The 23,779-nt window shown below is 37.0% G+C and overlaps 1 protein-coding gene across 16 annotated transcripts in view; it reads right to left on the reverse strand.

Annotated features, from left to right (window-relative positions):
- Nucleotides 1–23,779, reverse strand: part of VEPH1 (ventricular zone expressed PH domain containing 1) — a 122,979-nt gene that overhangs the window by 79,897 nt on the left and 19,303 nt on the right. For 13 of the 16 annotated variants that reach the window (XM_039330635.1, XM_039330641.1, XM_039330639.1 and 10 more), the window contains 3 exons: nucleotides 18,229–18,444; nucleotides 14,008–14,182; nucleotides 10,389–10,499 (listed from right to left, as the gene is read on the reverse strand). In XM_039330635.1, the coding sequence (XP_039186569.1) occupies nucleotides 10,389–10,499; nucleotides 14,008–14,182; nucleotides 18,229–18,444 (502 nt within the window). Of the gene's footprint in view, nucleotides 1–9,351; nucleotides 9,673–10,388; nucleotides 10,500–14,007; nucleotides 14,183–18,228; nucleotides 18,445–23,779 lie in introns of those variants that run through there. The other 3 variants (XM_039330650.1, XM_039330651.1, XM_039330646.1) reach the window with 3 other exon arrangements.

Below are 23,779 nucleotides of genomic sequence, written 5' to 3' on the forward strand. Positions count from 1 at the left end.
CAGTGTGATGAACAGTAACTAATAAAAGCCAGAAATAGCAAAAGTAAAATCAAATCCAAGCATTAAACCACACAAACTAAAACAATTTTCCTTAAACAATTCTATAAAAATATACATTCTAAACCCACATCCTTTTCTTCCACATGCTTCTTTGCAATGGCCTGGGATGATATCATCAAAGTATTTAGTCTAAGTATGTCTGAGTCAGCAGAAGACAAGGCTGGATTGCCTCATATGCCTAATCAAGTATTTTCTGCATCAGAACAAGTCATCTGGACTGACCTAGGCCAGATACAGGATTCTTACAATGAAGTTAAGAAGAAGCTTCCAGACAAATGGCAAAACTAAACACGTCTGTGTAGTTAAGCTCTGAATAGAAGAATTTAGTTGCCAGGCCACTAATAGATACATTCCTGCTTTAAATCTCCAGATAAGGTATCTTTAAGTGAGACTAGAAAGGAACACACCAGAGATTAAGCTTTGACATTAGCATTATTCAGCCATGTTACGAAGCCTCCAGATTGCTTTTAAATTAATGATGCTTTTCATTTCTACTTCTAATAGAAAAAGCAAAACAAAATCTGGGATATCCAATCTTACTATTTCTACAGCATGTAAGCAGATGTTCACCCCTAAAACAAGAGATGCCTTTCTATATGAAACTTGGGAAACAGTTGGGTCCTTATGAATTAAAGGGTATGAAGTAAAAGTTGGCTAATGGATTATTCCAGAGGGAAATTTTTGGGTGAAATGAGTTATGAATGAGGCACCCTCAGTCTGCTTGAAGCTGGGTAATTTCTATTGATGTTAGCACATAAAAGGTACCTTCATACAACCAAATTTTGTCGTGTTATTTACCCAGCACTCCATCAGCATTGGTTTCAAATTCACACTTTGTATATTTTGGCACAACGATGATCAATTACTGGCTGGCAGATCAATTTAAATATATTTTTGTAAAGTTATCATCTGCACAGTATTATTGACTTGTGAAAACGTAAAATTTAAAATTGGAAGGAACTTTATTTTGTAAAATAAAATATGGACTAAACCTTTTCAGAGAAGTGTTTAAACTTTTGAAATCATATTTTATCCCTTGGAATATGGTCAACTATTGGTCATGCACTGTGTGATGCTAGGTTGAGAATACAAATGAGAAGCATTTTGAATGATGACTTAAAATGAAAACAGACATTGCATTAATCATGCCAATGCATTTAACATGTGCAAATTCTCTTAGGTAACTAGTAGACATGGGCAGTCCTAAGTTACCTGGGAATAATTGGGGTAAGGAAAAGAAATTAATGCTAAGTAATTTTCCTCTCATCTACCCTAACAAAATTTGCTCCTCTGAAGCTACTATCTTCATTTCTTCTCTTTAATCCAGGATTTACATAGATAAATGTATGGCAGAACATGCTATGAGTTCAAAGGAGTTGTGAACCCATCTTTGGAATGCTAAGTTGAATGCACTCAGGTAGAAAGATGTAATTTTTTCATTCACACATTTTTCATTCGCACATTGATAATAAGTCTGGAAACATGTTTCTGGAAACGATGAAAAGTAATCATATGGCTTTATTTCACAGAGCACTGGCTATTTGTATCAGCAAGGAAGATGTTATATAATGACATATCAGCATTCTCAAGTGAAATCAAATGAATGAATGGATTCCCACTGGATCATTCTGTTACCAAAAAAGACCATTTGAGTCTTGCTTTTATTAAAACTCTGTCATATTTATTTAGCAAATTCACATAGCTGCCCATTCTCCAGGAGGCTACAGGCTAAAACATATGAAGAATGGTTGTAGGAATTGGGTATGTGTAGTGAAAAAAAATGATTAGGTAGGACAACATGATAGCAGTGTTCCAATATTTGAGGGGCTGCCACAAAGAGGGTCAACCTATTTTCCAAAGCACCTGAAGTCAAGACGAGAAGCAATGTTTGAAACCATGGAGAGAACCAACCTAGAATAAGGAGAAATTTCCTGACAATGAGAACAATAAACCAGTGGAACGGCTTGCCTTCATAAGTTGTGAGTGCTCCATCACTGGAGGCTTTTAAGAAGGGTCTCCTGCTTGACCAGGGGGTTGGGATAGAAGACCTACAAGCTCCCTTCCAACTATTTCTGTTCCGTTCTGTTCATCTCACCACTTGGGGAGATTAATAGTCCTGCAATAGGAAGGGGTATTAGTGTGTCCACCATTGACTTTGACACGATAACTCAGTCACGGAGGATGAGCATATGAAGCTCTATTTGCATATGTGAAACCATCTCCTTCCCCCCACCGCAACCGGTATCTACTGTGGTTGGGTCTGTGGTGGATCCACAGAGCCAGAAAGGTTGGGGATCGCTGTTTTAAAATATATATGAAAATCAAAACATTAAATAAGTGTAAGTAAGCATAAGCAGAACAAACTGTAGCATGCAATTCTTTAGAGATATCACAATTATCCTTAAACATTTTTAGTGGAGCAAACATTAACTTTGCATATATTTAGAAATTCTGTCTTTTAAACTCCAGTTTGACCAGGCATAGGATCAATAAATACATTTTTGGAGCTAATTATATCCAGGATATGAATTAAAAATTATTGCTCAAACAGGAGGGCATCTTTATTTGCATAGTGTATTTTCTAGAGATATTCAAGATCAATGTCTAAGAAAATGTTGTGGGAGAGAGGGAGATGCAGCCAAACAAATTTTGTAAGTTTTGTAAGTTTGTGTGTGTGTATGTGTGCCTGCGTGTATATGCTGCTTACCAAAGTTAAAAGAGTAACATATTTTTCCTATTCAAGGAAATAATTGCTATCAGATAATTGCTACTGGAGGAAAATGGGTCTCATACATCCTTTGCATCTTTTTACATCTTCTCTGTTTATCCCAATATTGTACATGCCTTGATAATGAATACAAATGGTATTCCCAAACCAAGTTGTGCAACAGTATATCCAATAACAATGAATAAATTTTACAAATGAATGCAAACAATAATTGGAGTTTATGTACTGTCCAGTTAGAACCATAGAATCTTTCTTTAAATCAGCAAATTGACATTTTATTTATTGGCCTTGTTTTTCATTAAAATTGTGGCATTTTTTTTTTTAAATCTAGCCTCCAAAGAGCTCTGCAATTTGCAAGAACAGACTTTCCATCATTTCTCTCTTTTCACTCCTTACTAATCCACCCCCATTTCAGACTTACAAGGTTCAGGATTGTGCAACCTCCATACCTCCCCCTTCCTTACAGTTCCCATCCAAAAAAATTAATAATAACCAGAAGCACTCCTCTTACAGCACCAGGACTAGAATTACTCATTCATTCAAGCTCAGGCATTCACCCAGTATTATTTAAGGGCTTTCTCTCTAGGAACCATCTCTGCTCCAGTCTTGCTAGAGATTAAGGCACCAAGAATTTTAAGGAAGCAGTTGGGGAATTCTATCCAAAAATGTTTTGTTTTATTATTCTGTTTTTTGCTCTCTGTTACTCTTCATTTACTCAGAACACAGATGAGTATGATGATCTCTTCTTCCTGAATTTTGATAATGAAATAGAAAGTGTAATTCCTGCAACTGAAGAAAGTAAGTATTTTGCATTAACAGCAGGATTAATAATCTTATTGTTGCAAAATCTGCAGTTAGCAAACTTAAACATAGCAATGTTTCAGAATGTTCATTTAGTCAAGAAAGAAGGCAGGAAAATTTCTCTGCTCTTATTTCTAGCTTATGCCCTTGCCTTCTTTTCTAGAGAAAGAAAGCATGGAAATAACCTTGGAAGATATATTTCTTTAAACAGCTTCTTTTGTGAGAATAAAGTTCAAACGTAGAATAATGTTTACTCTGTGCTCTGTTTCAGCCATTTCATGTGATTGTCAGCGAGAACACACAGAATGGGACAAGCTCTTCATTATGCTTGAGAATTCCCAGATGAAGGAAAACATGCTGCTTGAGTCTCTGGATGAAGTCCTTAAGGTGGAGCTGCAGATGCTGAGAGCAGAAATGCTGCAGTTTGTGAAAAACTTTGCTGGCACATGCACCACATATCTTGAGAAAACAACCTCTCAGTTCTGGAGCCAAATCGACCAGATGATAACAAAGGGGAGAGTTTCTGGAGGTAGGTCTGGGATGCTTCATGAGATCAAGCAAGAAAAGATTCTCCAAGACATTCTGCAGTTAAACCAAAACCTTTCCAACCGACTCAGCCAGCTTGAGCATGTCTGGCAGTGGAGAGCAGAAGAGGGTGATCAGCGGAGCCATTCATCAGAGGAAGGTAGAGTCGGCTACATAATGCATGGAAGCAATTTCATGTTGAAGTCACTGTGGCAAGAGCTGCAGGAAACAAAAGCTGAACTAAAAGAATCTCAGAAGAAGACCACGAAGCCTTCATTGCCAGCTGGTGAGTCAGACTTTTTTTCCAATTGCCTTATACATTCATTCCCAACTAACCACGTTAACCATAACTTTGTTCAACAACCTTACCTGATGCTTTGCTTATAGAGAAGGGGGCATTATTGTTATAAATTTGGAGAGAACCGGGTGGGAGCATGTCCGGCTTGTATTGTATAGCAACCAAACAATATAAACTCAAAGGATAGTATGGAAAGTCACTGTGAGTATTCACTGCTTCAGCTATGTTGCTGCAGTTTAAAATATGTTCATTGAATAATTACACTTGGCCAATAAAAGCTCTGAAAACATCTATAGATAACTTATTAGTAAAGCAATGATGAAGTTTTGCTAAGTCACTTGTAGTTATTCTCTTCCATTCTTCTTTTTATTTTGCAAAGCCAGTAACAATAATTCATTGACAGTCCCAATCAATTCAGTTTTCTGGCTCTTCCTCTGCTCTGTCTTCTAACATACCTGCTGATTCCCTCACTGCATTCCTCAGGGGCTACTTCTGAACACAATTTGACCTTGTGAGCTCACTCATTATGTCAACAGACTATTCATCAATTTAATTCTCACGCTTCAGGGCATAAACAGATCCTCCACAGGGGTTCAGGAAAATGGAATAGCTTAGACTCTGTGAAGCACAACTGCAAAGCCATATATCACAAAGATTCCCCTGAACCATTCCAGTTGCCTTTTAATACGCAATCTGAACATGCCATGATTTATGCTAAGATAAATAATGAAACTATTTATGTTAGATAGCTTTGAAACATATTCTCTCGCTCCATTTAAATCTAACTTGTTATTTTTAAGGCAGCTGTATTCTTCATACCTAGATGTTCTTTGAGGGTAATTTTAAATAACTATTGGTATAATATAGAAAGAATGACATAGTCTCATGTAATTAACCACACAAAAGAGTTTGCCAGTTACAAAAGGTTCTTGCTATTCTGTGACATTCCATAGACTGATTAGTGATCTCTGAAGCAACAACTGCCTAAGATTCTGAATCACTGCTTTTATTTTATAAAAATATAGTACTGTTGAGAAATAAGCAGTGGTTAAATAACTCATGCTGTGTGTTGTCTATTCATTTGTCCAAAAGGTTTGTAAGAATCACAGTCAATATCTAAAGGCCCTTTCAAATATAAGTGAAAAGAGGAAAGTCCTATATTGCCAAGCATCCTAATTTTGGGTAATAATTTTAAGTTCCATTAATTTACAACTGCTCCAGAAAAATATTCTTTTAATTTGAACAAGCTGAGAAGAAATACATTTGGATTAGCACGTGGTGGAAAGCATAACATAGATGATGCTCTACCGTTCACACTGATTAATTTTCTAAAAGTAAAGTCACATCAAAAATCTATGCATAAAAATACTGTTATTATTTTGCTATTTTCTAAAAGGCTCACATCTGTCTCTAAGGAATTATAGAAATTCCTGATGGATCCTGAGTGATTTAATGGAGAGGATAGGAAAATATTAACAATATACTTCTTGATCAGCCATTTGTTTTGCCAAGAATAGATATCTAGAATTAATGCATCAAATAATCTTAATAACTGTATATTATTACATATGAAAATATGTAATAACTATATATTATAACTATATATTAAAACTAATCAAGGAAAAAACAAACCTAGAACTAAGGGGAAATTTCCTGACAGTGAGAACAATTAATCAATGAAATGGCTTGCCTTAAGAAGTTGTGGGTGCTCCATCACTGGAGGTTTTTAATAAGAAACTGGACAGCCATTTGTCTGAATTGGTATAGATCTCCTGCTTGTGGAGGAGGTTGGACTAGAAGACCTCTGAGGTCCCTTCCAACTCTGCTATTATGTTATGTCATAAAGGCAAACCAATTCATTGAGCATTCATTTTGCAAAGATTTTACTAAAGTACCCAAAAAGCACTTTTAGCACTGTTTACTCTTGGATACTTCCCACAAAGTTTTGCACTATGTTTTCAAAAGTTCAAAATGGTGTTAAGAGGAAGTCCAGAGAATGTCATCTTTGAATGTCTATTTCTCCCCCATCCTATTTTTTTTATATATTTGCTTTTACCAGAAAAATCCACCAGAGAGGTAAGCATGGAATAGTTGAACAATTTCTTTTGTTTGATAATGCTAGCAGCCATCAGTCTAAAAGTTATCTTGATTTCTGTGAGAAAGTCATGCCATAAGTAACCATCTGCTCTTCCCTTCCCTTTTCAACATTTCATAATAAAAATGTGTGGTATGCTTTGTCATATTGTTGTAAGCTTCCCAACCCCATTTCACTTTGGCTACCGCCTGAGAGAGGGAATCTCACAATGGAATGATGTCACACATGTTTCCCATTACTGGTTGCTATAGAAGACAGGGAGGAGTGGGATAAAGAGATTGGTCTTTTCTAAAATTTGGAGGAAAATACATGGCACAATTGAACTAATCTATGAAGTGCTAAGTCCAACATAACTCCACCAAATTTGCAGGACCTGTTCTTAATTTGCCATGTTTTGACCAATGATATCACTCAGTTCTATTTGTTTTGACAAGGGGGAGGAAATTCATAATTTGATTAAGAACAAAAAGACTGACTTTATAAAAAATATTCCATAGATCCCTCTGGAAATCTTTTTTTTAAAAAAGAGTTTTCAGCAACTGGTTTTGATTTCTCACATATTTTGGATTTCTGCCAGGTATTCTTAAGGGGTTTTATGATCACACTATTGTTGGTGACTTATAAAGCTGGTTTTCATTTTGTCTACCCTTGATAATAAAGTTAGAAATTTTGATAATTAAAAAGCTATGTCACTACACAGAGTTCTTTGCCCTTTGAAGAAGTATTCCTGCAGATTTTCATGACCCATTGCCCCATTCTCAGTGGTCAAAGCATTTTAACATTCTTAGAACTCAAAGCATATGACACCAGCACAGCATGAGAAAATAGAAAAAGTATACTAATTATTGCAGCTGTTATTTCAATATTCATTTTACTTCAAATTCAAAGAATCTAAAATGTGATGTTGTTGATTATTCATCATGCTGTATCTCAGTTTCCTGTAATTGCTCTCTCATACATTTATTAAAATATTTTAAATTGTCAACTGAGTTCAAGTCCCATGAAAGCCAGCTAGCTGACCTTGGGCCAGTCACCCTCTTGCAGTCCAATCTATCTCACAGGATTGTTGTGGAGAATATAGGAGGAGGAAGGTATGGTGGATATATTTGCTGCCTTGAGCTGTTTGTAAAAATAATAAAGGTGGGAAATAAATAAGTAAGCACAGAAAGTATAATTATAATTCAATAAAGTTTCCGTTTCTTATTGCTTCAAGTTGTTTGTCCTATAGATATTATTATTTTTGTACAGTTGTCTTTTTGAACAAAATGGTAGATTATGACATGGAAAATTTATTCTAGACCATGAGTTTTCAATCCATGAAAATACATAACTTCTCACTTTAGAGTAGCATAAGATAATTGGTTTTTTAAAACGGGAAAATGATATAAATTATTTTTCTGATGGTTAAAATAGCCAAGGATTCAGTGTAACACTCTGCTAAACTTCAATACATATTGAGATAGATATTTTATAAAAATACTCTATAAATTATTCCACTGATAAAGATCTGCTACTTTGTTCTCCTTCCTTATTTCTACATGCTGAATTTAAATAGATATAGAGGTGCATGTAGCCCACACATAAAACAATTAGATTACTTTCATTTGTAGTTATAGACGCATTTAACTCTAATATTTTGCTAACCAATTTCTGTTTATTTTGCATTTCATTTGTCGTAATAATCATAAATTGGATTTTATAAATTTAAAAATATAGAGGTAGAAACTGTTTTCCTTGATGCAATAAAAAAGAAATCCAATGAGTGAAAATGCTAATCAGAAAAAAAAAACCTCTTATCCTCATGATAGTATATAATCAGAAAATAAATACACAAATTTTAGGAAACTCTAGTTCTTTAACGTGCTGTTTGCCAAATAGAAAGTCTAACAATGTTTATGTAATTTTTGAATTGGCCAAATATTTACATATATTCACACATCATGAGTAAAAGTGTTTCTGGGTGAAAATTAGTGACAAAGGGTTTCTCTCCCACCCCACCCCACCCCACTCCACATGGCACAGAGATGGACTTCCAAAGAAATTATGAAATTATGAAAGTAAAAGAGGAAAATCCCCTGGGGGTTTACTGAAAGAGTTAGATATCAGCATGAGATTAGTTACATGCAACAAAAAAGTATGGTATTTGAAATTATTTTCCAATTATTGCATCACAATATAAATTCTTGATGAACAGAGGATTATCTAATTCAGTATGAGATGGTCTCAAGATTCCTAGTCTTTGCTCCCTTCCCTTTTCAAAGATTGTGGAATATGTGGGCATTTTTTTTTTTTTTGTCTCTTCAAATCATTGTTGACTCATGGCAACTGCATAGAATAAGTCCCTGTAGTTTACTTGGTAAGATTCCAGAAGTGGTTTGCCATTGCCTTCTTCCTAGGGCTGAGAAAAAGTGACTGGCCTAAGATCATCCAACTGATCTTGTCCCCAAGGCAGAACTAGAACTCATAATCTCTTGTTTCTAGTTAGTGTATTAACCACTATACCAAACTCTCTCTCTTAAAAGATATTAAAAAAGTGAAAGAATTTATTTGCTTAAAATCCAAAAGAGCCATTGCTACTTAGAATACAGTTGCCTGATTAATCAACATATAATTTAACTGATATTTAGAATTATACTATATTACAATGATCCCAGATATGCATGAGCCTTGAATATAATTGATAACAATTATATTCTGTTGTTCTTACAGGTTGTGAAACAGTTATTTTATTCCCAATGCGTTCTAAAAAGATCTTCATGAGTGTTCATCCAACTGGTGAGATGGCACTCTTCTCCTTCACTGCCTGCACATGGATTAAGGTAACCGAAGCATTGGACAAAACTATTGTATTCTCATATGGAACAAAGAATAATCCCTATGAAATTCAGCTTTATCTGAACTATGACTCTGTGGTTCTTGCCATAAAAAGTAATTTCAACAAGATATCTGCCCCAAAGTTAATTTCTTCTGGAGAGTGGACTCACATCTGTAGTACTTGGGGTTCAGTCAATGGAACTGTATCTTTATGGATAAATGGAAAGGTTGCGGTCACCTCTTCAGAAATAGCTGAAGACCACATCATCCCAGATGGTGGAATTTTGCAGATTGGCCAGGAAAAGAATGGCTGCTGTGTTGGAGGTGGTTTCAATGAATCTTTAGCTTTTTCTGGAAAAATAACTGGCTTTAATATTTGGGACCAAATCCTCAGTGACAAAGAGATAATAAGACAATCTGAAGAAGATGCATGTAATAACCGGGGCAACATAGTGGGCTGGGGAGTTACAGAGATTCTGCCTCATGGAGGGGCTCAGTATGTTTTTAGCCCCTGAATTAATGTTCTTCAAAACTCTATATAAAATCAAACCAATAAACAGAACTTATAAAATCTGAATATATATACATATATTTAGAATTGGTCCATGATACAGTTTCTACAGGAAAAACAGAGGTATAAACAACACTCAGAAGCCAGTTATCTCTGCTTCACACAAGAAACTTTGAATGAGGCTTCACATGGCAAGAAGCCTTTGGATGACTGCCATGGCTACTACTATAAGCCAATATCTCTGCTCTCCAGATTCCGTAAAAAAGAACAGCGCTGTCATAAATGGGAGATAGCTCTCTACAAATGGTTATAGCTGCTTTCAGAACAAGTACTTGCTAAGCCAGTAAAATGAATTTTATCCACATGAAATCTCATTCATAAAGAAATCATGTATGTAGGACATAATTTAAATTACTACCATAATGAAAGCTAAAATATACATACAATATATCTTGTTAAAAATCAGCATGTAAACATGCTGGTCTAGACTGCTATATGGATCCAACATTCTCTAAGCACATATCTTAATCATACCCAAAACTATTTTTGAACTTACTTTGAATTACATGATTAGCATGTACCATGGTGAGAAGGTTCAATAGCTGTAAGGACGTTGAAAATGTTGCTAGCAGGAACTCCTGGGTTGGATTATTCTTGTTGATAAAATCTAAGGGGAAATATGGAGCTATAAATAAGCCATAATGAAGTTGAGGGAAGTGGGGTTCTACAGATCCCAGGAAAGTTAGAAAATGTCAAAATGGAATATTGAAGAAAACAGTACTCAATCATTTCTGGATTGTTGCCAAAAGATGGCTCAAATATGAAGATGGCTCAAATCCTTTAGGCAATTTTTGTTACTGGATAATAAAATTGGGTGGCGGGGGGGGGGGAACCTAGCTACTGGAAAGAAAGGTGAATTTTCATTAGTAAATCAATAGATAAGGATATGGCTAAACCAAAGTGACAAAGTAGTCTGGTCATTGTCAAAATCAGAACTGAAGACAAGTTTATCTTTTACAAAGACAAAACAATGTAATAAGCATGGATCAAACAAAACTTGAAACAATTAGAATGGAACTGAAGCACACTAAATTAGATATTTTCTGAATCTGTAAACATTGGTAGACTGCAATGGATCACCTTAGTTCAGATGATAATGTGTTATATTATTCAGAGCATGAATAAGAGATAGAATGACAATGACACCCCAAAAGAATATCACTAAGTTTGTACTGGCTATAAACCAATAAACATTAGGTTGATATTTATTAGAATTAGCATATATTCATTGAAAGAACATCATTGTTATATAAATGTGTGCTGCTATTTCAAACACAACAAAAGATGATATTAAGGAAATCTATAGTAATTTGCAAGAGGTGTTAAATGTAACAGCAGAAAAGACTGTAGTATCTCTGGTGCATAATTTGTTAAACACAATGATACAATAAATAGTTTAATATAGTTTTTGCAAAGATAATTCTTTGTTCATTGCCAATGCCTGCTTCAAATAACACAAGGATATCACTAGATTGACAACATCAGAATAAAATTTATTATAATATAGGAAAAAGAATTGCAATCCAGTCAGCCAGATTCTTTCCAAGTGTATATTATAGAACACACTATGTCAAATTCATTTGGTGTCAAATTGGTGTGCCAGCAAGATTGGATTTGGAGACATAACAGTCAGACTATAAAATCAAAACGGAGAACAAATCAATATGCTTAACTTATGCAAGAGAATATCTAAGATATTGTGGAATTAGAAAAGAGACACTATGAAAACTGAAGTGGAACAAACTCTCCCCCAAATTTCAAGGCAGAAAAGTTTGACTGGCTTTCAGAACAAGCTACCATGATAGCCAGGGACAGATGAATGATGAAAGCATTGGTCAAAAACAAGAATGTACTATCATTAAACACAAACTTTCAAGAAGAAAAGATAAGGGAAGGTATCACAGTCAGTAACAGAGGAAATTAACAAGGAAAAAGGAAAGACTTTTAAAAGATGATCGGAAAAATATCTCTAATAAATTACAGTTAAAGTAGAACTTTTCAAGAGATCTAACAGAAGCAAATGAGATTACAGGGAAATGAAAAGATAGAAACTAATAATAGTTTTATAGACTGGTAGTACAGAATGACATAAATATGAGTAGAATTTATTTCAAAATTAAGTCTTCTCAAAATTAGTGAGGAGAGCCAATAAGCAGGTATCAAATGAAAAAGCAAAACTAACACTGCAGAAGAAGAGACAATTGAAATGCTAAGAGCTCTGTGTCAACAATCAGCAAGAAACTACTGTAAGAACTGAGTACACTTTAAGCTTATGTTACATATTAAGACAAAGATATTGTCAATCAACAGTGAAGAAGTGAAGATGAAGGAAGCTGTACTGTCTTATGGGACCCTTTTGTTTGTAGGCTTTATTTTTTTTAATGTGAATTTTGCAACTGAACTATTTAAATATTCTGAAGCAATAACGTTTTTCTATTTTTATCACAAGTATGTACATCTTCATAAAGTTAGCATCTTGTCCAAGGAACTTTTAATACTGGAAGTCTAACTTGAGTTGAGGATGACTGCAGTTTTCTGGTTTGAAATTAATACAGCTGTATTATATTGTAAAATAAACTGATTTTGTATTGACTTTATTGAAACTATTTTTTATAAAATTGAGTTGTAAATAAAAAAATACTTTATCACATTTATATTACATATCATTTTCTTTAGGGTGTTCAGAATACAAAGCAAGCACTAACACAGAATGTAAGAGGGCCCCTTTCTGTTGAATTTCTTATCTATAAAATCATGTCTCTAAAAGCAGAACTATCTCAAAACAAATAGATGCCAGAACCAGGAACACTGAAGATTATGACGGAGTTATATTAGCATGTTAGCATTTGTTGTACCAAAAGTTGTTCTTAAAAAACAATACAATAATCTTCCCTTAAGCATGAAAGTTGGCTGTGTGTCTTTGGACCAGTCACCCTATGCTCAACCCACCACATAGGGTTGTTATTAAGGAGAAAATAGAAGTGGGAGCACTAGGTATGAACATTGCCTTAAGTTGAACCAAAAATAAATACCAGTTTAAAAAAAATCAGTCAGACATATAAAAAGAAATATACCATAGATTATTGAAAAATTACAGAGACCTCCAAACTGAATAGATAAAGCATTTTACTGAAATAGGTTATTAGTTATATGATACAGACACCTCCAACACACTGGTGCCTCCAGATGTATTTGATTTCAGTTCTCATAATCTCTCAACCAGCATGACTATGGATAACAGACTCTCCACAGTAATTTTTTTTGTTTCTTTAGGAGGAAAGTTTCAAAGTGAAATGCTGTGAGACTCCTTTGAGTTGATTACATTAGGAAAAAGACTCCCCAGGAAGACTAGAATTATATTTTATTGAGATGGACCATAATAACAAAATCTCTCAAGTCTGATTGTACTTTATCTGCCCACCCAATGAATCAGGCAGAATCCTGCCCAAGTCTCTTCTGAATATTATCTTGTTTCCTTAAGGAACTTGGCTTTCATAACTTTTTTTACTGATTCCCTTCAGGGTCATTTCCCTGATTCACTACAGATTCTATCTTTTTTTTTTTATGCTGCTACATATAGGTAGGATTCTTACTACCTGTTTGAGCATTTTAGTGTATGTATTAACAGTTGTTTACCTAGGTTAAAGTCAGAAAAATTAAGGAAAATTAGGAAGGACAAAGGCTAACTTTAGCTGTTTTGCACATTTATAGGTTTTCATATGGAATAAGTTGATGATGGTGATGATGATGCTCTGTCAGGAGGTAGTTTGAAATAATAAGTGAGATGGGCATTGTTACTAGTGAAAATTGAGTTTTACCTCAATCATCCTCATTGGGGTATAAATAAATGTTGATTGATTATTTAAATCATAGTTTAATGAAAATGTATTGCTCACTTGCGTTGTCCTTTAAATACTTCTAAGGAACATTCTAGCTGTATAGAAAGCCTTTATAACTGCACCATCTGACTGATTAGCCCCCATCCCCAAATGACATGTATAATGTTTGAAGTCACCTTCAGCTTAATTAAACAATTTTTTTAAAATATATGGAAATTCTTATGAAGTAGAAGCATACAAATCAAATACAAAATGTACTGTATAGGTATTTCTTACCTTGCAGAATGCTTTTTACAATAATTTCTGTATGTTCAGCAAGCAACTCTGCTTTGCTAATTGCAGCAAGGGAGAGATAATTGGATAAATTTCTGCACAATTCTTTGTTACTTCTCTGGAGAAACTTCACTGCAACTGGGACAGCCAAAGCTATGATGGGAGGGCGATTATAATTCTATTGGGGGGGGGAGAACAAAAACAGATTATTGCAGAATTACAGATTACAAATTGTTTGCACGCACACTCACTTCAGTGTTCTTTTTATTGCATCTGAAAATATCATACGTTTTCATCAGGTGTGTAGAAACAAGCTATTCTGAATTATCTTTACTACAATGATATATAAACATAAGGGTGTACTGTGGAATATCTATCTCTTTAATGATGAAATATAAATTTTATATTTACATAGAGTCATTCTAGATAGTGAGATGGGCAGCATATATATTTAATAAATAATAAAATAAAGTATCTGTCTTTAACTGTCAGTCAGTTGGATCAATATTATTAATCTGACAAGGAGCCTGAAAAAGGAGTTGATCACAACATAGTTTAAGGAATGAGGTTAGAAAAGAAAGATTCTTGAAGCAGCTGTCATCAGCATGTCAGAGAAGGAAATTTGGTTGTCTCTTCCTTCCTCATTCTTTAATTCCCAAATTCTTTGGGAAGATTTTTAAACAGCCCAATGAAAGACTATCTAGAAACAAATAAAGTTATAACTGGTAGCCAGCACGAGTTTGTTAAAAATAGATCATGCCAAACTAATTGTATTTCATTCTTTGTCAAAGTGACTAAATTAGTAGACCAGTGAAATGCTGTGGGCATAGTATACAGTATTTAGACTTCAGCAAGGCATTTGACAAAATAAACCACAACCTACCTCTTGGTAAGCTAGAAAAATGTGGGATTGACAGCATCACAATCAGATGGATTTGTAACTGGATGACAAACCATACTCATTAAGTAGTCCTTAATGGTACTACATTTACATGGAGGGAAGTAAGCAGTGGGGTACCACTGGGTTCTATCTTAGGTCCAGTACTCTTCAATATCTTCATAAATGACTTAGATGAGAGAATAGAAAGGATCTCGTCAAATGCGCAGATGACACCAAGCTGGCAGGAATAGCCAAAACCCCAGAGAATTTCAGAATCCAAAAAGATCTTGACAGACTTGAACAATGGGTCCTATCTAACAAAATGAATTTTAATATGGAGAAAAGCATGGTTTTACACCTGGGCAAGAAAAACCAAAGGTACAAGTACAATTTAGGTGAAACCTGGCTCAAAAACAGTAACTGTGAGAAGGACCTTGGAGTCCTAGTGAACGATCATTTAAACATGAGTCAGCAGTGTGTGGCAGCAGCCAAAAAAGCTAATACAATCCTTGGTTGTATAAACGAGCATAGAATCAAAATCATGTGAAGTATTAGTACCGCTTTATAAAGCCTTAGTAAGGCCACATTTGGAATACGGTATCCAGTTTTGGTCAAATTACAAAAAAGATGTTGAGACCTTGTAAAAAGTACAAATAAGAGCAACTAAGATGATTAAAGGCCTGGCAGGAGACTAAAATATATGAAGAATGGTTGCAAGATTTGGGAACGACCAGTCTAGAGAAAAGAAGGACTAGGGGAGACATGATAGCAGTATTCCAGTATTTGAGAGGCTGCCACAAGGAGGAGGATACTTTATTTTCCAAAGTATCAGAAGGCAAGACAAAAAACAATGTATGGAAACTAATCAAGAAGAGAAGTAACCTGAAATTAACGAGAAACTTCCTAACAGTGAAGATAGTTAACCAGTGGAACAGCTTGCCTTCAGATGTTGTGAGTGCTTCATCACTGGAGGTTTTAAAGAAGAGATTGGACAACCACTTATCTGAAATGATACAGAGACTCCTGCTTGAGCAGGGGGCTGGACTAGAAGACCTCTAAGGTCCCTTCCAGCTCTGTTCTGATTGATTGATTTTTTAAAAAAACCAATTAGACCATCAATATTAAAGGGATTTTGTCTGGATTCACACAATATTCAAATCATAAATCATGATTAACAAGCCACATTGGCTGAGTTTGTACAACATGCTAAGATTAGACTACAAAACTAAACTGCAGCCTAGCTTGATATGTGAAACCATCTTAAAGCTACTGGCTTATTTTGCTCTTTCCTGGATTTTTCATATGACTTTTTTTTTTTTTAGTATACTTCTAATTGGTCATGAGTTTTCTATGTTCTACTTTAATATACCAGAAATAACATTATAAAAATAGACAACCTAACAAAATTGGGATAAGTTTTTGATCACATATATTTTCATCAAGTATAATTGATTTGATGGTAGTTAATGTATGTTCATCAAAAGAGCCTTTAGAGTAAAATGGAGACAATGGAATCTTGTTCTACTTATTAAAGAACTACTGTTTTGAAAATCCACATCTGTTTAGGACCTAGATTTTAATATTTGTTTAAAATGTATACTTGGACCTGATCCTAGAGTTCTGAAGCTGAAATAAAAATAATTGAGTCTGGAGAAGTTTTAGCTTGCACTCCATTGATACGAACCAGGTTCTAGTTATATGTTGTTTCCTTTTGAAAAGGGATTAATATGATTTTAATATGATTAATATGAATTTAAGGTAAATAAACCTTAAATTTGACTTCTGAACTAGCCAGCAAAGCAAAAAAAACCCCAACAACAACAAAATATTACGAATACAAACTGTAGTAATGACAGGTTTAAAACTAACTATAAGTCTATTTCTTGATTTAGATGGACAACTAAATATTACTGTGGTTATAATGCCTGAAAAAAAGACTTTCTAGTTGATATTTAATAAATATGTACTATTTAATAAATAAACATGCATTTTTGATTCAGTTTCTTGTCTTATTTTGAGTTCTATTAACTAACTGCTGATATGTAGTGATATGTAGTACAATTTGGCCTTTCTTCAAATTATCTCCATTTTGAAATTTTAGAATAATCTTGAATGTATCAACTGGTGTAAAACTGTACATGACCTGATGTATAGATTTTACTTCCTTTCTTATCTGTAATAGAACTTAGAGGTTATGATTGAATAATTTGACTCCAGAAACTTATCTTAATTGTAATATAGACTACCATCAAAATAGTGCTTCTTAAAACTTCAAAATGTGCAGTAAAATTTACTCCAAGGCTAGTTGTCAAGCTATACATTTATCTTTATGAAACATACAGTACAGGGGACCATGCACAACTTAACGGTATCAGGCCATAGGTAAAAATTCTTATACATCATAGTTTGGAAGAATTGATTAGAGGGATGACATTTTAAATGACACACTTATATAGTTCTGCTTACCAATTTCTGAGTTTTCTAACACATAGCAGAAAATTATTAATCTGAAATATATTTGACCACTTAGAATACATAATATGATTTTGAACACATATTTACAAAATAGTATCCAGAATGTTTTCCAAATAGCAGGAATGTCCAGTGCTTTGGTTCTGAAGTTGAAAAGGTTCTTAGAAGCAGGCATGGATAGCAATTGGATCAGCTGAATTCTTGCTGTAGCCATACAATCTCAGAAAAATAAGTAGTTCACTTGAGGTAGCACTAATGTTTGCTCCTTAACTTAACCCACATTTTTTTCAGAAATCACATGGCTAGTCTATGAACCCAGAAAAAGTTGCAAGATCTTTAAGGAGGAACCAAAAGATACAATGTATATTTTCATATCTAAAATGCTTTTTTTTCCAGCTTCAGACTAGTGTGGAACACATTCCAAGAAAATACTTTTTGTGAAATCTGATTAAAGAAAGACTATTTTAGACATTCTTCCAAAGGAGAAGAACATTTCAGAGGATTTCTCATGGATGGAGTATCCTTCATTTTATTTTGCTATATGGTGTCCATCTTCTATGTGAAGATCTTGTCTTTTTTTTGTGATTTCCCATGCTTCCTTTCCATTTCAAGAAATATATCAAGAGGGAACTTCTCCCATCCTTCTTTTTCAGGATATTTACTATTGTAACCACAAAAGGAATCTTATCCACGAGAAGTTGTTAGACAATTTCTCTGTCCCTTGGAGGAAAAAAATTGAATAAGTCATCCACCTAACTTTTCCACTTATAAATTTGCGGGAGAATTTCTAAAGACTGTTTGTGTGCAATCCTATTACAAAAGAACTAATCAACATACTCTCAAAAGGTACATCATCGGCAAAACATTCTTACCTGCAAAATGCAGCTCATAATATCGGAGGCAATCTTTGCATGCGGTGTGTCTTCATCTTTACAAAAAGGTTTCAGATTGTGCTCTAAACACGACTCCCAGAGATCAATAAGAGCTTTTCCATGCTTCTCGATGGATTCAGTTTCCCTGATGGCTGAAGTAATTCGAGTGATACAAATCTCCACAACTGCTTGGTCATTGTCATTCATCTGGTAGTCCTGATTGAGATAAAATATGATAGCAGTTGAAGACTCTCCTGAATATCTGTCCAAAAGTCCATACCTGGAGGAAGGTGTTTATTCACACTTAGATATTGCCTAGCATTTAGACTGGCAGGGAGGCTGCATCATTGTGACTGATGGTTCACTAAAGCACTGAAGCATCTGTCTATACTAAAATCAAGATTGTAATTTGCATGCCTGGTGATTAAATGGCTGAACAACAAAACATATTAAAAACTTTAAACATTTGACCATGGTTTTCATAGATATGCCAAACCCAGCACATAATGAAAATAAGGTAATCCGAAAGGCACAAAAATCACTGACAAAACTAGAATACTTCTACTTTGCCAGGATGGCGCAATATACACAACTTTTGTTTGGTGCTCAGTTGGGACCATGTAATTTCTTTAACTGTCTGGACAGGGTTGCATCCAAACTTTTAAGAATGATATTTCAAGTGGCCCCTTGTATACTTAATATGGTTTTAAAGAGAGATGCAAAGGCATCAGCCTGTATTATTGCCCACTAATTAAAGGTGTAGGTTTTATTGCAATATTATGGATTTTCAAGAATTGGCCATTCTTATAATGGGCTATATTTGAGCAATTACTGCATTTAAGTAACCTGCTCAAATGGATCAATTTTCTCTAACAGGAAGAGCTATTTCATCCCCAACCTGTTTTTCTGCTCTTAGCCTCCTACTAAACACGGTTGGCACTGTTTAACCCTGGTCTCCAGGATCAGACTTCATCTATCAGATGTTTCTATATACAGCTAAACACTCCTCCAGTTCTTTGTTCTCTTAGTTATTTATTAGATTTTTTTTTGATTGGCCATCTTAAGCAACAGGGACCATGTACAACAACCATAAAACCATTTCAAACAATAAAACAAAAAACAAAAAACCTGTTCTGCAATTGTCCCCCTTGGAATGCTGCACAGCAAGCTCAGTGCCTTCTACCCATGCACTCACAGCATCTCATAAATAAAAACAGATCTTAATGATCTTCTAAAAGGCTAGAAAAGTGGGGGGCCTCTTGAATTGGAGCAGGAGGGTATTCCACAAGGTAGGGGCAGTATATCTACATCTGAAAAAGGCAGTGGTCTATTTATTTAATCAATCATTTATTCATATTCATTCATTCAATTTCTATAGTTGCCTGTCTCAATAAATGACTCTTATGCCTCTGCTTTTGTCTAACATTGCCTAATTCTTGGAGCGTGGCCACAAAACGCCTGAAAGATGCAATTCTTATCTTAAAAAAAAAAAAGAATGGTTACCAGTGCCTCTGCCAGCCCGGTGAGAATGTTCTCCCTAATGAAATACTGATCTTTATTTACCCTTTCGCTGTCTTAACATTAAACCCTACAGTTTCTGTATCAGAATCTTTAACAGGAAAATCTACTCTACTTCCTGGTTTTACCTTTTAAAAGATTTTTCTTCTTTCATTTGTGTTCATTTTTATTATGGCTGTGTTTGTTTTATATATATTAGAATTTATTAGAATTTCTATTCTAATAAAACTACCATGAGAATTTTCCTAAAGGTTTAACAGTTAGATAAACAAATGAATAATGTATAAAGTTTATATCATTCGGGCTTTAGAAACAAGATAAGCAGCAAGGAAATAATGAAGTGAGTATCTTTATGTAATAAGCACTTCTAGCAGTGCACATTTCAGGGATCCCTTTTAGAACAGAACATACTTATAAGTAACTGTAACATAAATCCTTCTCTCACTAAGAATTCAAGGAGGGACATTTGTTTAAAATTCTTGATTGTTGCCCTCTAGCCCCATTGGCTAAATATATAGGAAGGGGTTTGGGGGAAGTTTTTTTGTTCTTTGAATCTTTCTAGGAGCAGAACAGACTGAGTGGAAGAAAAAACCTGAAGCTCACAGATTACAAACTATAATTCTTCCTGGAATCCATATAAACATCTTAGGGGCAATAAGTAATTAGTGTTTTAGAGATCTGATTTTATTTTGGATATGTTCAGTCTTGCTTGGTTTCTGATGAAGCCATTTTCCCTAAGGCTAAATTCCTTTTGGATGGTACTATGCACAATTCCTTGGCTTACATTTACTCTGTGGATGCTGGTTGTTTTTCTTTAATCCTAACACAAAACCATTTCTGCTGTTATGTGGCTTATTAAAGTAAATGTCAGTTTGTACCTCAATGGAGAAGGCTGTAATCTAGTAATATACTTCAGAAGGCTGAAGTACCTGCAGGTTGACCACCACTTACTGTGGTTGAACAGTCTTTGTTAATTAAGAGAAAAGAATGCATTTTTATTCTTTGGCTATAATCCTAGGTATCTAGTTGAAAAGAGACAACCATTGTACCATGATTCCAAATTATGGAAATCAGTGATTGCTGCACCACCCTGAGCTATCTTGACTGTTGAGATTCTTACAATATGTAGAATGAAACTAATCCTTGGTCCTGTGATAACATGGTTATTTATTTATTTATTTATTTATTTTATTTATATGCCGTCCAATCCCAAAGGACTCAGGGCGGCGTACAAAATTAAAACAATCATCTAACAATAATACGATAAAATAATACAATCATGCCGCATGTCCGATCATATCCCGCCCCCCCCCCAGGGACATCAGCCCCAGGCCTGCCGGAACAGGAGAGTTTTAACGGCTTTCTTAAAGGCCGGCAGGGTGGGAGTAGTTCGAACCTCGGGGGGAAGTTGATTCCACCAGGTCGGAGCCACCACAGAAAAGGCCCTTCCCCAAGGGCCCGCCAGCCGACATTGTCTGGCCGACGGGACCTGAAGGAGGTCCAATCTATGGGACCTCACTGGTCTCTGGGAACTGTGCGGCAGTATGCGGTCTTGTAAGTAACCTGGCCCTATGCCATGAAGGGCTTTAAAGGTGATAACCAACACCTTGAATTGCGTCCGGAGACCCACAGGAAGCCAGTGCAGCTAGCGGAGGATAGGTGACACGTGGGCGTACCTTGGCGCGCCCACAATCACTCTCGCGGCTGCATTCTGAACCAACTGCAGCCTCCGAACGCTCTTCAAGGGTAGCCCCATATAGAGCGCGTTACAGTAATCCAGTCTTGAGGTGACAAGGGCATGAGTGACCGTGAGTAAAGCCTCCCGGTCCAAATAAGGCCACAACTGGTGCACCAGGCGAACCTGGGCAAAGGTCCCCCTGGCCACAGCCGAAAGATGTTGTTCTAAATTTAGCTGTGAGTCCAGGAGGACACCCAAGTTGCGTGCCTGCACTGAGGGAGGTAAATTTGCCCCCCCCCCAGGACTAATGATGGACCATCCAGTTGACCTTTGGGAGGCAAGACCCAGAGCCACTCAGTCTTGTCAGGGTTGAGTCTAAGCCTGTTCACCCCCATCCAGACCCTCACATCTTCCAGGCACCGGCACATCACGTCGACTGCTTCACTGAAAGGACACGGGGTGGAGATATATAATTGGGTATCATCCGCGTACTGATGATACCTCACCCCGTGTCACCAAATGATCTCACCCAGCGGTTTCATGTAGATGTTAAAAAGGAGGGGGGACAGGACCGAGCCCTGAGGCACCCCATAATCGAGGCGCCTAGGGTTTGATCTCTGTCCGCCCGCCAACACCGACTGCGACCTGTCAGAGAGGTAGGAGGAGAACCACCACAATACGGTGCCGCCCACCCCCACCTCTCCGAGACGACGCAGAAGGATACCATGGTCGATGGTATCGAAAGCCGCTGAGAGGTCAAGAAGCACCAGGATAGAGGAATGACCCCTATCCCGGGCTCGCCAGAGGTCATCGGTCAGTGCAACCAAAGCAGTCTCAGTGCTGTAGCCGGGCCTGAAACCAGATTGAAAAGGGTCCAGATAATTAGTTTTATCCAAGGATTGCAAGAGTTGGGACGCCCACCACCTTCTCTACAACCTTCCCCACAAAGGGGAGGTTGGAGACAGGACGAAAGTTCTTCAAAACAGCTGGGTCCAGGGAAGGCTTCTTGAGGAGGGGCCTTACCACCGCTTCTTTTAAAGGTTGCGGGAAAGACCCCTCCATCAAGGAGGCGTTGATTATCGCCTGGAGCCAGCCTCGTGTCACCTCCCTACTGGCAGAAACCAGCCAGGAGGGGCACAGGTCCAATAAACAGGTGGCGGCATTCATTGTCCTCACGGTCTTGTCCACTTCATCAGGGGTCACAGGCTCAAACTCGCTCCAGATAACATGACTAAGACCAGCCCCCGGCAACTCGGCTGGCACTGCCCAGTCGGAGTCCAGGTCTCTCTGAATCTGAGCGATTTTGTCCGAAAGAAACTGAACAAACTTCTCAGCTCTCCCCTGCAAGGGTTCCTCCGCCTCCTCCACTTTAAGAAGGGAGCAGGTCACCCTAAACAAGGCGGCCGGGCGAGATTCTGCGGACGCAATAAGTGCGGAAAAGTGAACATGCTTTGCCGCCCTTATCGCCACTAAGTAAGTCCTAAGATAATAGTGATCTTAATAGCGATCGGTCAGATTCAGAGTTACTGGCCCTCCAACGTCGCTCTAGACATCTCTTGTAGCGCTTCATCTCCCGGAGCTCCTCAGTAAACCAAGGCGCCCTCCGGGGACCACCACCACAGAGAGGTCGCAAAGGCGCAATTCGATCCAGGGCCCCGGACGCCGCCTCATTCCAGGCTGCAACCAGGGACCTGGACGAGTTGTGGACAAGGGAGTCAGGTATTTCCCCAAGCTCCTCCTGGAACCGATCTGGGTCCATTAGGTGCCTGGGGCGGAACCACCTAGTCGGCTCCCTGTCCCTGCGATGGGGGAGTGATGCTCTGAAGTCCAGCCTCAATAGGAAATGATCTGTCCATGACAAGGGAGAGATCGCTATTCCCCTTAATTCCAGATCATGTCTCCATTGCCCCGAGAGAAACACAAGGTCGAGTGTGTGACCACCCCTATGAGTCGGATACTGAATTACCTGGGTCAGGTCCATGGTTGCCATGGAAGCCATGAACTCTTGCGCCGCCTCTGAGCGATCGCCGAGTGATGGTAGGTTAAAGTCCCCTAGTACCATAAGTCTGGGGAACTCCACCGCCAACCCGGCTACTGACTCCAGCAACACAGGCAGGGCTGTTGCAACGCAGCAGGGAGATAGGTATGTCAGCAGCAAGCCCAACTGAACCCGTGAACCCAACTTCAATAGGAGGGACTCACACCCAACAACCTCCGGGGCAGGAATCCCATGAGGACTCAAGGACTTCCGAGCGATGACTGCCATTCCCCCACCCCTGCCCTGATGTCGAGGCTGATGAAGCACCACAAGCCCATCCGGGCACATCTCCGAGAGGGAAACATCCCCATCAGGGC

Source organism: Crotalus tigris, unplaced genomic scaffold (genome assembly GCF_016545835.1).
Source record: "Crotalus tigris isolate CLP2741 ecotype Arizona unplaced genomic scaffold, ASM1654583v1 scf7180000024430.1745191, whole genome shotgun sequence".
Lineage (NCBI taxonomy): Eukaryota > Metazoa > Chordata > Lepidosauria > Squamata > Viperidae > Crotalus > Crotalus tigris.